We start from the raw sequence: 14,764 nt of genomic DNA, 5'->3' as shown, positions 1-14,764 counted from the left end.
AATGGCGACGCCCGTGACAACGACGTAGCGCAAGGACCACCTCCAAACTTTACATATGAATACAGTGTGTGAATAGCGCAATCGCGTAGACGTCAACTTCACAACGCGATGGAGCCAGATTGGATTCTGACCACGGGAATCGTTTTGAAGCAAGGCTTTACTACTTTCGTCCAGTGGTATCGTGGAGGATGCGCAAGTTAACCTTTTGACCGGAAACACACAACCAGCGACACACCCCTCGAAGCGCATCGCGTGATTCGCCGGGCCCGCTTTGGGCGATGTGCAGAAGGTTCCGTTTTCAGTCGTTCTGGTCAGCACGAGCGGTGGCCGCCGTCACCGCTGTGGGCGATCAGCTGATCGGCAGCCGACAACCTCCCCGCAGCCTCCCACGCATGCGCCGCTGTGTCGTCTCGGGCTACGTAACTCGTCTCGCAACCGGCGAAGAGGAACGGCGCGTTTTCCGCGTTCGCCGGGCCTCCTCCTGTGTGCATTGCACGGGACCAAACGGCGTTGAGCCGTCGTCGGCAATGCAGCTACATCCAAGGTTAACCAAGCGAAACATACTCAACCAGACTAAGCCAAGCTTGTGGTTTCAATATCCGAGCTTAGCTGAGCTAAGGCGCAGCCATTTTTTTTACTTGATGCGCTTGGTTTTTTGCAAAACCATCGCAGTGCTTCCACGATAAAAGTTAGGCGATACAAGCTTCGCTTGAAAATTCGAAGTACACCCAATATTCTGCCTTCTAATGCCTTGCGGTGAAGAATGTAGTTTTGTCTGTGTTGCTTGGCTGGGGGTACAATTCGTGCTACTTTGACTTTGTAAAATAATTTTAAAGTACAGTGAACGCCATGAGCGCACTCACGCAGATACAAAAATATGCAAAGCACGCATGAACAAGACACACACAGGCACCCAAGCACAAGACTGTCCTTACTGGCATGCAACAGAAGAAACAAAAAAGAGTACGCTTGAAGCACAGGATAACATAACCGGGCATGTTCACGTGTCTGACTTACACATTTTAATACCTACCTTTTTGTTTGCTGCTCTTTGCCCTAACAGGTATCGCGCCAAGAAACATCTAACAATGATCATCATCATCGTCATCATCATTAGTGTTCGCGTGCTGGTAAAAAAAAGAAAGAGAATCCTGAAGTGTAATATGTGGCAACACCGAAGATGTCTGCGCACTTTGGCGCCGAACCTACAAAGACATGTCTAAAACAGACAAAACTTTGTCCGCATTCCGATTTTGTACATTCCTAACCAGTTTCAGGACTTCACTTTTTGGAGGGTACTCGGGCCGACCAAAATGCCTCGCCAGGTTACCTCTGTTCTTCAAAAGCATTCAAGTTGTAGAGTTAGTTGGCACTGGAGCAAGTATTCGAGTGATTCTAGCTAATCTGTTATCCCGTCTGCGGTAGATGGAGTGTTTTTACTAGCAGTTGCTTACACAGCGCCAGTAAGCAAAGCAAAGCCCTCTGCTGTCAATTCTCCCGCGCTTGTTTATAAAAGTCCCATGTGGGCTAAATATGTGTCTGTTTATGCTTTGAAGAAATATTCCCTGGCAGCTCTCTCAACGCTATACCGGACCCGAAACACATTGTTTTCACAAACAGTCATTGTAACTACTGGAAACAAGTTAAGTTTACTCAAGACAACGTCGTTGGTGAAATAATAGGGGTATGGTAAAGCGTACTGGTCAACTCGTTAACACAATGCTAGCACTGAATTCGAAAGATGAAATGCAAGTGGAGGCAGCACTACAACAGCACAGTCATGCTCCTTACGGTGGCTGTATTCAGCGGCCGCTCACAAGTATCGCACGAACAAGCCCCTCAGATGTCATTAGGACCTGGCTGAAAAGTTTAGCGAGCTGCCAATGCTTCATTTGTTTTTGTTGTTACCCATCATGCTGCTGAAGTTGGGATTACGATTGGGATCAGTGCTTTTCGGGCAAGCCGGGTTTTTAATAAACCAGACTCACATTTTAACATGACAGTGTTTTATTCCGGGATTCACTAAGATTTCACTTACGTCATATGCGTCACGGAAAAGACGCCAGTACAACGAAGCATGATGATGATGGTGATTGCTATTTGTTTCCCTATTTTAGCGGGGTGATGACATGTCATTTTACCAAAAAGGACTAATATACCTATGTTTTATACTCTAGGTTTAAAGGGAAGGTGAAGCGGTTTTAGAATTAAAAGAAAAGTTGACTAGCAGCAAGTACACATTGAATAGTTCATGTGTACGAAATATTTTCGCAATACATGCAATAGAAGCGGCGCAGTGAGCAAACAAAAGTGGCCCGATGCCCCGCCCCCATCTCGCCGCGCGATGCCGGAAGACCGAAGAGCGCGGGCGAAAACCGGCTGAAAAACGTCATACCTGGACTTCCGGCCGGATCGGCCGCCTCGGCCATGCTCTTTTCGCCGTGTTTCCTTGCGAATGATACTTGTTGTTGTTGTGGTTGATAGCACTCATTTGTACAATTTTCGTGTTCAAAAAGTATGCACGAACGCCAAACGAGGCATACGTTATCATGCCGTATTCCTAAGCAGAATAATGCCACGCCGGGATGCTTGATAACACACGGAAGCGACAGCCGAGGTGGCTGTGCTTGATGACAGAGAATATACTGAACTACGTTAAATACTTTGTAAACCGCTCCAATGCGATTTTTTTTATTTTTGATGCGACGGACGTGAATGTTCACATTAGATCCTAGATTTAGAAAGGACGGGGAATACTGCTGTACTTTGGCCGGGGATGTTTCGTTCCATTCCAGAAACCAAGTCACATTTGTTCAGGAAATACTTGTTTCGTTAAACGCGTCGGTTTTCTTTCCGTATGGGCTCAGGACAGTGTTAAAAAAAACAATTTTTTTGGCGAAACTAAAACAAGGGGCCAATCCTGATAGAAGTTCTCTCCCGGCTAAGGGGTAAACAGTATTCCTACAGAGTAAAAGAACCAAGACAACCAGATTACTTATTTTGCAAGTATACATGTCACGATAAGGTGATGTTTGTTTGGAATTAAAAAAAAACACCACTCCGAACCACCACCGTGCCATAATTTGTGTTGACTGCGGGGGCCTAATTTTTTGCCCAAGATTCCGTGTGGCTGCATATTATAACCTGGCAAGCACTTGTTGTCACTGAACCTCAAGTGTGCTCCAGTGATAGTCGGTGATATATATAATGATGATACTAAAAAGATTAGGAGCGAAGAGGAAATATACGGCCTCTGTCCGACTAGCGCGGTAAATGCTTAAATCTAGAAATGCTGAAACAGGCCAACAATTCATTATCACAAACGTTTGGTGATTGTTACCTAAAGTAACGTAACTACAACATAACTGCCTTGTCCGACTGGTCTGTTAATTATAACGAGGTGGCCGTAATATTGTAGCAGAATGCGCAACGCACAAGCGAAAATCAAGCCCTACTACAGCCAATAATGCTGAGCAGGCACTAGTATGCTGCAGTGTTTTCAGAATAAATGCATGTGAAGCAGTAAGACGCCACTCATCGAAGTGCAGCTAGCAATCGCGGAGGCGCCGTAGCGTCGCTGCCGACTGGCGCGCGCGTGTGGGTCTGTGTACGGGGATGAGTAACGGGGCTGGGGTGGGCGACAACGAACAAAGGAAATGCGGAAGCAGAGTCTGCTTGTTGGTTTATGCGTGTACCGGCAAGATGTGTCTCGCATATACGTTTACAGCGCATGAACGCTATTTTTTCGCGCAGTGCACGTACGTGCTTTTCGCTGGTAGATTGTTTATAAAACGCCCATTAATCTTCGGCATAAATGGTTTTGTGTATAATAAGAAACAGTTAAGGCAGTACCTAATATTAACATAAGGTATAAAATCCCCCTATGCTATTTGCCTAATTCAAAAATATTTTGATGGAACCCACTAGTCGACGTCACAGTCACTACTTTGGGGTTCTCTGTCGTGTAAAGCAAATTTAAGCTCCAAGATAATTGAACCAACAGCACGGAAAATTATAAAACAAACTTCCAGTCATGTGCGAAAATTAAACTGCAAGCTAAATTGCCGCAAAGGCAACCGTGCGATCGTTCGCAATGCTTCCGACAACCCGCGCGGCCGAAGGGTGTCCTCCTTTTACGTCATGGCGGGCGCAACCAATCAGGCGCGTCAAAAGACGAAAAGCCCGCGTCTTTCAAACGGGGTCGCGCTTTTTGCAAAATAAATGCCACTTGGACTCGTGTACGATAAATTTCAATGTGATATTCGGAATCAGCGCGCAAGAAACTATATAACTGTTAATCTAACTCAAATTTTTTGGAAAGCGCTTCAGCTTCCCTTTAATACTAGCGCTGCTTAGGGCAGGCAAAAAAAGCTTATTAGGCAGTGCCATACCTCGGCAAAGTTGGCGCGGCTCACTCCAACTCACTTAGGTGACTATTTGTTGTATTGCGCTCGTGAAGTAAGCGTACCCCGAGTTTCCACAATAGGTCAGGTCTAGCAATTGCATTTCGTAGACGGAAAAGCGTTCGCAGATGCGTAGTCGTGCTGCTGACCGCTGTGGTTGTTCGCCCAGCGCAAAAAAGTGCTTCCCGCACCCTAGTTTTACGCTGTACGGTAAAAATATCAGTTGATTTTATTTCCTTAGTACCTATATTGACTTCGCTGACTCTTCTCCCGCCTTCAAGAGGCCTTATATTTTCCTACTGGCGTACCAGTAAGCAAAGCGTCGCATGTGCGCTTGTGCAGCGCTTGTGTGAAGCGACCTTCACTTGGAGCTAGATACAGTGTACAAACTAACCAAGTAAAGAAAGGCACATTCTTCCATTCACAAACGTGTCCTGGCTTCGTTTCAACTGAGCGAACGAATTGCGACGACCCGTCGGCGGCCGGCGGACGAAACGCTGGGCCGACTGACTCTGTCTGAAGGCCAGGGAGCCGTGCAGTAGCGCAGCCAATTGCGAACTCGGCACCTCCTGACGTCACACGAAAACGCCACAGAAAATGGGCGAGCGTAAAGAGAGGAGGACAGCATTTAATTTTTCTACTAAATAAAATCGCGTAAACGCGCCCAGAGTGGTCGAAACATGGCCTGGGGACTCCGGGCTACAATTTGCGCTAGTAATCCCGCAATGTTTACATATAACTTCAGTGTCCCTTTAAATCCTAGGGCTCCTGGAAGCCGAATATTTCCCTCGTGTAAATTTGGATGGATACCCTCACATTCTAACACTATGTGCCGCATAGTTTCTGTTTCTTTTCCGCAGACCACGCATACCCCATCATTTTGTGAATACTTCCCCACAAAGCTCTTAGTTCGCAAGCAACCTGCTCTAGCCTCAAAAAGCAAAGCACTGCCCAGGGAATTATTGTGGAAATTTTCCTTTCTGATGTTCAATTTATCAGCCCTGTACATCTCTAACGACGTTTTAGCTTCCATTTTTTCTCTCCGTTTATTCGTTTCGATCCTCCTTGCCTCCTTTTTGGTTACCTTGGCTGTATTGGATTCTCCACTGTTTCTTCTGTATTTCATCATTAGCCATCTAGTCTTCCTTAAGCACTGCGTGTCCACGCTTTTCAAGTATAGGTACCTAAAAACCTTAGCTGCCCACCACCTTCGTTGATCCATTGCTTTCAACCTCATCTCAGAACGTATTTTACTCTGTGCTTCTCGAACATCAAATGACGCCCAGCCCATATCTCCATGTAATGCTTCGTCAGTTGCTTTACCATGCGCGCCTAAGGCCAAACGTCCTACCGTTGTCTAGTTCATTTCAAGGCCCGATAGAACGTCTGATTTGAAGCAGAGTACAGCATTCGCAAATGTGAGACCCGGAATCATTACTCCTTTCAAGCGGCCTGTAAAGGGTGCATCCCTGCATGCATGGTCTTTTTGCGGGGAAGCAACCTTTAGTACTAAAGAGTACGTTATACTTAGGGTAGTTCGTTTTCGGGTTTTATATTTTAACAGGAGCATGTTTTATGCCGGGATACACCAAAAGATCACTGACGTCATATCCGTCACGTAAATGACGCCAGTACACCTTTGCCGAAGCGACCCGCCAGCAGGACGTCACTCGCCAAGCTCACCCACAAGACAGCCGCTGACCCGCAAATCATGTTCAGCTGCAGATTTCGCTGCACATTTCCCTTTCGTGTTTTACCGACCCCTATGAAAGAGGAATCAACGACACTTTTTGTCTTCATTGCGCGTGGAAACGTCAGAATGACTCTGCCATCATATCCGCTGTGCAGTTTTTTGTTGTGTGCCGATAGGCTTATGCTCGGATGGTAGTTTCTTTTGCCTCAGCCATTATTTTCTGCCTAGAATGACGGTCGGGGCGCAAATCGGATGTCACTCGGGGCGTAACTGGGATGTCATTTCGAGTCCCCGTACTCCGCACCCCTCGCCATCATCCACGGAGTGGAGATGCTGCCATTTATTTGTACTGCAGAGTCACATGTTGAACAATACCGGGAGGCCTGATGAATTTCCTGATCGGGTTGCGTACGGTATTTATAAAGGACAATTGCAATTTATTTGGTGAAGGGCAGACCGAACGTTGTTTTGAACAATGAAAAAGGAGTCATCGCATTGTGAATGCTACTGCTTCTGATTTGCAGGACCCTAAAAGACTATTGCATAAGAGAAACAGCTGCTCCATTATTTAAAGAATACCCAAGAGATTTGCCCGGAGAGGCAATCACCGAAGAGGAGTATTGCAAGAAGCGGCTCGGGAAGATAGCATACGGATCTGCCATTACTATAAAACGGGTAAGTTACGCCCATATGCGATTTTCTGGAGAGCCGTACTTTTATATTAAAACAAGACAAAGAAAGTAACCGAAACGTGGTGCGCCTGGTTTAGATTTTCAGCTTAAATTAGTATACAAACATACGTCCCGGACAATGACGTTTTTATTGAGGATCAGGTACTCAAATTTCGCAGTAAGTTCAGCCCACTGCCATCAGAGGGAAGATGATCACCCAATAGTCGCTGAAAAATACATTCGAAGGGAAATGTGTGTAACATATAAAACGCACTTCGTAACAAGTCAATGGAAAATCTAACTTCCTTCGTTACAGTATTAGAACATTATTCAAATAATTTTTTTTCTGGCATTTGGGTCAAATTCATAACGAAGTGAATATAGACCGAGACTATACATTCTGTGCAGGGCTTTGACAAGCGACAGCCTCGTGTGAATGAAGTTTTGCTGCAGCCTAGGTAGATTTCTGTTTGTAGTGTCTTTACATATTTCACAGTTTTGAATGTTCAACATGATTGTGGTTGGGGACTTGGTTTACTGTATTTGTACGGCCGTAAAGTGTTGTCGAAACCTAGCTGAGTGGCTAGTCCGGGTCCTCGTGACGTGTTACCGGCGCCACGGCATCCGTACCGACGACGTGGCCATTATGAACTCCTGATTCCTACTGTCTCGAGAAGCACAATACGAGCAAGAAAATGATTACGCCGTTGGGAGCGGACACGGGCGCGTGACTATGCTGATCACGTTAACGACTATCAGGAAGGGCAGTAGAACAAAAGGGTAGTCAGTTGTCCCTATCGAATTGTGTCATGCATCAATCGCATTGAGAGGAACTGAATATCCACACCTGCAGAGTGTGCCATCCGCATTTCCCGCGAGTGAGGGCAAGATATAAAGGCGTACTGATACAAAAATTTTATGTTACATTTTTGTTGCTTTTGTCGATGCCTAAAAGAACCATGAAGACAAAATACAAGTTTGGTTTATTCGAAAGATTTCGTGCTTTAAGTGTCCCCAGAGGTTGTCCGGATGCAAACAATGCTTGATTCACTGAGAAATTAATCAATTTACGTTAAAATTTTCATTTTTCCTCTAAATCGTGTCTTTTCGTGGTCTGCAATGACATCACAGGAAGCGACCGCGCTGCAGCCAGTTGGAAAGCCTTGTTTACCGTTATACCGTTAGTGAACCTAGATGGCGCCACCATACCATGGCAAGCCGTTTTCAGCCTCTGGTTTGTTTTTGACCTTGTTTGAACCAGGCGTGCTTTTGTTCAGAGAGGAGGAGGAGGAGGAGGAAGTGATTGTTGGGGGGGGGGGGAGGGGGGAAAGAGGCCGGTAACTGTTTGGCGTTACGCCGACACCTCAGAGAGAAAATCGTTTCGTGAAACAGAGTGCTCGCTCGTCAAATATGGTCACAAGACACCGTTGCTTGCGTCAATCGGCTAGTGTCGTCTAAAACTACCCCAAATCCCCGCAGTCTTGTGCAGCTAAAGCAAGCATAATTCGCGCAGTACCAACAGCAGTGCGCATCGTTACTTCTATGTTTACGTGTGCTTTCATAACTTCCACTGTTTGTCCCACCATTCTGACTGATATAAAAAGAATGTGTCCTAAATTTAAGCGCAAATGGCTCGTTCGGCAAGCTTATAAGTTCTGCCTTATTTGCGTTTGCTTTTGCCGGGTTCCGCCGATCGCAGAGCTGGCTGGAATGACATCATAGGTTCTGTTGCGGGGAATGAGCGAGTGGGTCGCATGGCCATTCCCGTTTTTCCTAATTATACAGCTTATTTGAGCCAAGTTTACAATAAAAGTGGTGCCAGTATGATTCTAACCAGGCAATCTTTTGAATGAACCATACTTGTCTTTTGTCTTCACCCGAAACATCACTTTAAGTACCTCAGCGCGCAATAATTAATTACATTGAACGGCTTTAAAATCGTTCGTTTCAAATTCCCGCACTTTCATCCCGAAAGGCGCATATGACGGAATCCCGGCATGACCTCACCGCTTTTTGCGGAGGTCAAAACACTGCGGAGGCCGGTGGGGGCGTTGTTTCGACCGCGCCGCCACCGCACTCTTAACCAAAATGGGAGAAAATGAGACGAACTGCAGCATTTACGCCTAGCAAAGGACTGAAGAGAGCAGCGCAGAGCCGCTAGCACGCGCGTCGCGCACTGTTTGCGTTGAGAAGGAGGGAAACGTTTCAGCGAAAAAAGGAGTGGTTGAGTTTCAATTTCAATCACGAGCTGTTTGCAGCTCAGAGCTGCATAAATACGATTAACTAAACTTATTCTAGAGAGGAGAAAAAAAAACCGATGCGTGATTTGCTAGCTCGCGACCGGCAAGAGAAGCTTAATGTGAAAATCTAAAAAGAAAAGGAGAAAGAGTCCTAATGCGGGCTTGTTGGTACATACTTAAATATCGAAAACAGCGTGCGGTCTCGTCTCACCTTTCTTTGTCCCGTCGTAGCGCTGTTTTCGATATTTGAGGAAGAGTGTATTACACCGGGACGCATAGCAGAATTTTCAGACGCTGGGTGCGTTGGCATTCACGAAAAGGTATGGTGTTAACGCAAGCAGATGGGGGCAGCGAACACGAACGACTCGGAACGCGGATTTTCAACGTAGTCCTTCTCGCGACCGGCCTATGGTCGGTGGCCACACACATAAAAAATAAAAAAAAAAAAACATACGAACAAGCAAAAACCTACGTTGGGGACACACGCAATAAATTACGGCAACTTCACAATGTCTTTGTCATTCTGATGGCGTCAGCGTTCGCCAGCACCGCATACCTTTAACAGAAGAAAAGATTGTTTTCATGTTAGTGCTTTGGCGAACCTAACATGCAACAAATATTTTCCAATACAGCTTTTACAGCGCGGAATCGCAAGGCCAGAAGAAATAGATAGCACAGCAATCCACGTACGTACAATGTTCACTGGAGCGCACATGAGCTTTTTATTTCATAGAACACCAGTCATATTTACAGATCAGACAAGCAGAAGCAGTGGTATAGCAGCGGACTCTACTTGACCCGCCTTAACTTTAAATGCTTCTGGCGCTCCCTTTGAAGAGCCTTGTTCTTGTTCAGTGTTTGTAAAGAAATGCAGCCTAGTTACCACAGCAAACTGGACAATTTCCGCAGTAAGTTTTTTGCGATTAAGCTCGCCCCCCTACTTGGCGGAGTGTTACACTGCTCAAAAACTGCATAAAGTCGTGCACACTGAAAGGGTGAAGTTTCTCTGTTGAGAAGAACAACGTAAATGCATCCTCTATAAAAAAATAACACTTTTACAATTGTGGCCAACGCATCGCCAGGGTTCAAAAGGCCTCGCCTCTCAAACTGTTGCGTGCACACACTATCCGCAAAGGATTCAGCTGCTGCTGTGGTTGCTGTCAGGCCAGAAGCACGTTGCTGGCAAGAAAGTTTGCCATAGAACTTTCTGGTTACATATCCTGCACGTTCGGTAACCGCTTCGGCACCCAGGCACAAAACATTTTCGCGCTTTCGACGCCATCAGTGCACCCAGTGTTACCTATTACATCGCACATGAATTGCACGATATCACGCACTACACTACCTTGGCACGGTGGCACATGAGCTACGCTTCCGAGCTTCGACGCGACGGCCATCGCCGTACACAGCGGGATTTACTACGCGGGCGAGTGGGCGGGCGCGCCGGCGGGCTCGCCGGCGACTACACCAGCTAGGGTGCCTGGATGTTCCTCCTCGCTCGCCCCTCCGACGGAGGGGTGGGCGAGGAGGAACATCCAGGCACCCTAACACCAGCGGTGTTTCAGCTCCCCTAGCGGCGCCGGAAAATTTCATCGCACATCGCGCTTCTCCTTTCCACGGCGCGGATACGTCGCCCGTCACACTTCCCCCCTCTAGCCACCATACCTAAAGACCAAACACGCCAAGATTAGGGCTATGTGCAAAATGAAGGGACCAAACGTTGGACCCCCGACGCGAATGGGACCAACGGAAAGACTAACAACGCCCTTTGGTCCCGCAACGTTGCTGTTGCTCGCCCTGACGGGGGCCCTCCGACTTGTTTCAGTGTTTCTACTTGTTCGGCGGCCAGCGGGGACGGACGTGCGAAAGGTGAGCTGCGGCGGCGGCGGCTTTTCCCGATTCGCCCTTTTTTTTTTGAAGTTCGTGAGCTTGCACGTTAGCGTCAGTGTGAGTTTTTTTTTAACCAACGCCAGTCGATTCGCTTGCCGTTACTGCCGACAACGACCTAATTTTTATTTATTGCGGTCAATATTTACCTAACTTTTTACTTAACCCTAAAATAGTAAAAACGCAATTTTTCTTCAAATGAGCGGCCCAACCGCATTGATAACCACCCCAGCAGAAGCAGCGTACAAAAAGCAACCTAACCGCTAACTTTTCTTTCTTTTGAAATAGCAGTTTTAATAAATTTGTAGCCAGAAATGTTAAAGCGTGGTTAACATGTGGTCGAGACTCTAGAAGGGCTCTAACTTTTTAGGCGAACACACGAACACTAAAATAACAATATGGTGCTGTTAGGATACAAGAATTACTCGCAGACATATTTAATGTTAAATGAAAACGTGATATTTTAAGCAGAAAATTACAAAACGTTTGGCAAAACGCCGAATCTGCAAGGGACGCGATACACCCTCAGGCTGAGTAGGGCACAAATAGTTGCACCCTCGTAACTGCAACTACGTCCAGAATAAAACTAGATAATAACGGTTACAATCTGATCTAAATTGGCTGAATACGGCATTTTTCTCCATATTTTGCGGAACCCTGACTTGTAATCTGCCGCACCACAGCAGAACGTCAACATGAAGCTTTCTTCGAAGGCGCGGTCTGACCGCCGTAATAAAAAGCCCTCTAACAGAACCGTAGTATGTTTCTGTACCTCACGGCGAGTTTTTTTTTAGAATAGTGCTTTCTGATGGCCCCTTTTCCCTCCAACTGACCGCAACGGCGAACCTAAAATTGCACTAAGGCGCCCCCCTCCCCCTCTCCCCCCCACTTCCCCCCACCCACCCAAAATGTTTGGATTTCGGGGAACTCGTGAACAAAACATACTCGTCCTGCAGTCCTTCCCGCATCCACCCGTCACCCGCACCTTTCACATGAATCTCACAGTAGCAGGCGCACGCTCGCGTGACTAATCTACATGGCCGAAAGCTTCCTTTACTTTTTTTTATTTTTCGTTGCTCCCTCACTGGCAGCCAAGCGCTCGCAGCGCGGTCAGCCTCAAACATTTTTGCCCCTGTCCTTTGGACGCCTTTTTTGTGTGCACATCCGAACTCACTGTGAAGTGTGAACTGTCTGCAGAGAGGAAATAAAAACGTGCAGCCATAGCCACTCCCCATGCAGCAAGCTGAGGAGACGCTCTTTTGTTTGTTTCGCCTGAGTTGAACATTGTTAAATTTGTTAAAAATTAAGAAAATTTGGGTCTTATTACATTTTTGAAATAAAAACGCACTGTTCGACACCACAGCCAGAAATAAATAATGACCTTGTTCTACAAACCCGCACCATAAGCGCAGGAAAGCAGGTTTCCTACAATAATTGAATATTTCTTCTTGTTTTTTTTATTTTTGATTGCAGTCAAACCATTTTGATTTAGAGCTGGTGCTGACAGGAAGTGTATCTTTCCTTACATGGCTCGTCAAAGCGAGGGAAGGGGCCCTTGTTTCGTGCTAGTTGTTTAGTGGTCCAACGCGTTGAGTTAGGGAGCATGAGTCCCCAGGTCCTATTGCTGGTTTGAGCGGCGTCTTTTCTGCTGGAGTCAGAAAAACAACACAGTCTGAGTTTCGCATGTTAACGACCGTGGCCATGGTCTTAATTAATCCGTAGTCTTGTACTGAGTGCACTTAACAGGCCACGTTTGGCTGCACTGCATAAAGCGTTGATTTTGCTTCTATCTTTTTTATTTTTGGGGTTTTTTTATGGATGCTTGTTAGGGCTGCTGGAAACTGTTTTTCTCAGTTTTGCGTCCTACCACGAATAACACTTGTTTTGTTGCCCAATTTCTTTCCTGCAGGAGCGGGACGACATTCGCCCATTGCCGACAGCGGCACGGAGGACGGCTGTCTCCTCTCAACGGACAAGTACCTCGTAGAAGTGCTGTGCGCTTGCGCCACGTACAGCAGCCATGAACACCCGGAATAGCCCAATGCTGGGCGCATCGCCTTGACAAGGTGTGCCTAACGGGCCTTTAAATAGCGACTCCAACATTAAGAGTAGAGTACGGTTTACTTGTGTTGTGTATGTTGCTGACACAGTGTTGCAATAAAAGCTTGAAAGTGACATTTTCTTTGTCGTGAATATTTCAAGTGGCCAAGAAACACTGTTTCTGGCCTCTTGTGTTTACTCGTGCCTTCTGAATTGTCGGTCTAATGGAACGACAGTCACTCATGGAGTATTTGCACGAGCCAGCACTATGTCTTTTAGTATGCACGGTTAATCCAGAGGGGAGCATTTGCAGGAATGAACTCTTGAAAGCATCAATTGGTCTAGGGGGAGTAATGGGAAAGATTAACAATTGATACTCAGAAGACCAACGGTTGGTCTCCAGTGGACTAACAGGGTGGACTAACAGTTGATCTGCAAGGGACCAACAGTTGGTACCCTTGCCGTTAGTCCCAAAAAGGACTAATTCTAGTGGCAACGCATTTAGACCCCAAAAGGACTAACACCGATGCCCCGTTAGTCATTTTTGGCTAAGAGTGCGGAGCTGTACAGTTGAGCTGCCTGAAGGTGCATGGCCTACTATTGCGGCGGAAATTCAATGACCGCTTTTTATAAAAATCCTCACGGCGACTACTATTACGATTCCGGGATATATTATAGCTTACTTTCCCGTGTGTGGAACTTAATTTTTGCCAGCAGTGCCTTTCTGGGCAGCGGTTACGCATGTAACTCGGGCTACGTGAACCCGTTTGCGAATGCGCCGGCGCCCAGTACCCGCTCGCGGGCCCAGCACGAAAAGTGACGTCCCGAGATTTTGACGAGCGCTGTCCGCGTCACTTCTTTTGGCTACCACGTCATGAGGTTATGCTGATGTCCATTTGCCGAGTGCCGCTCCGCATGCTCTTACGTCGGCGCGATAAATGAGATCAAATTAAAGTATGTTCTTCGCGTCGCAGGCCGCTCATATTTTAACCAGGGTATTCTGTTGAGTAAAGGAAGCGAACTGTGCAATAATATGAACGCCGAAATTTGGTGTCAGTAACCCTTTAATGGAGGTCATGTGTTTGCGTGCTTGTGAATCCACCCTTATGCCACCACCCCGCCCCGTCATGTTTCATCCAGTAATGTGTTATGTACCATCATGAATCATGACTCTGCTTCACAGGGTGCGTGCGTGTGTCGTCCGTATTTCCAATGGGTGAGGTGCACATTTGAGGGACTCTATGACTGGTGGGATCGGGAAGCAATGAGATCGGTGTCCCGCACTTTAATTCGCAGGTTTTTATTGTTTTCTCATTTCATCCTGCTTCGGCACTTCTGTTTCAGCCTCCGTTAGAGTCACCGTGGAGTCACTTCCGGCTTTCTCACAGGAGAGTCAATTTTTGCGATGTGTAAAACCCTTTACCCGCACTACTCCTATTACCCGCTGTTGGGTACGCTAATTAAAAAAAAATATTGGTGCCATCATTGCAGGAATATTATGCGTGCTTGATTCACATTATTCTCTATTTTCACAGACTCCCAAACTGAACAGCAAGTGCCAAATGTATTGTTGCTATCAAAAACACACAGGCACAAAGGTATGCCAGACGGTGGACAATTTGGATGGCATGTCCTGTGGCGAATACAAGGCAAGTTCATTTACTTGTTTGCTTGTTTGTTTATTTAATATAGATTTGTATACACCAGCGTCGCGCATGCCGGCAACCACGCGTGTACGCCGCCATTCCGGTGCTTGCGCGTCCTCGTTGCTATGGCGACGTCGTATGCACGGACAATGAGCAGCGTTTGTTCGGGCAGCAGCAGTAGCAG

At 46.6% G+C, this 14,764-nt stretch overlaps 1 protein-coding gene across 2 annotated transcripts in view; it reads left to right on the top strand.

The window, feature by feature from the left end:
* LOC144141646 (venom metalloproteinase antarease-like TpachMP_B) overlaps positions 1 to 14,764 on the top strand; it is a 38,521-nt gene that overhangs the window by 19,112 nt on the left and 4,645 nt on the right. Inside the window, exons 8-10 of one of the 2 annotated variants that reach the window (XM_077673184.1) lie at positions 6,621 to 6,771; positions 10,833 to 10,876; positions 12,804 to 12,933. In XM_077673184.1, the coding sequence (XP_077529310.1) occupies positions 6,621 to 6,771; positions 10,833 to 10,876; positions 12,804 to 12,918 (310 nt within the window). In that variant the 3' untranslated portion in view covers positions 12,919 to 12,933. Of the gene's footprint in view, positions 1 to 6,620; positions 6,772 to 10,832; positions 10,877 to 12,803; positions 12,934 to 14,469; positions 14,584 to 14,764 lie in introns of those variants that run through there. The other variant, XM_077673185.1, reaches the window with a different exon arrangement.

Source organism: Haemaphysalis longicornis, unplaced genomic scaffold, assembly GCF_048455015.1.
Source record: "Haemaphysalis longicornis isolate Haplotype H1 unplaced genomic scaffold, Haemaphysalis longicornis Haplotype H1 scaffold_6, whole genome shotgun sequence".
In the NCBI taxonomy this organism is placed as follows: domain Eukaryota; kingdom Metazoa; phylum Arthropoda; class Arachnida; order Ixodida; family Ixodidae; genus Haemaphysalis; species Haemaphysalis longicornis.
The sequence above is the reverse complement of the archived record's forward strand: the minus strand, read 5'-3'. Positions and strand labels throughout refer to the sequence as shown.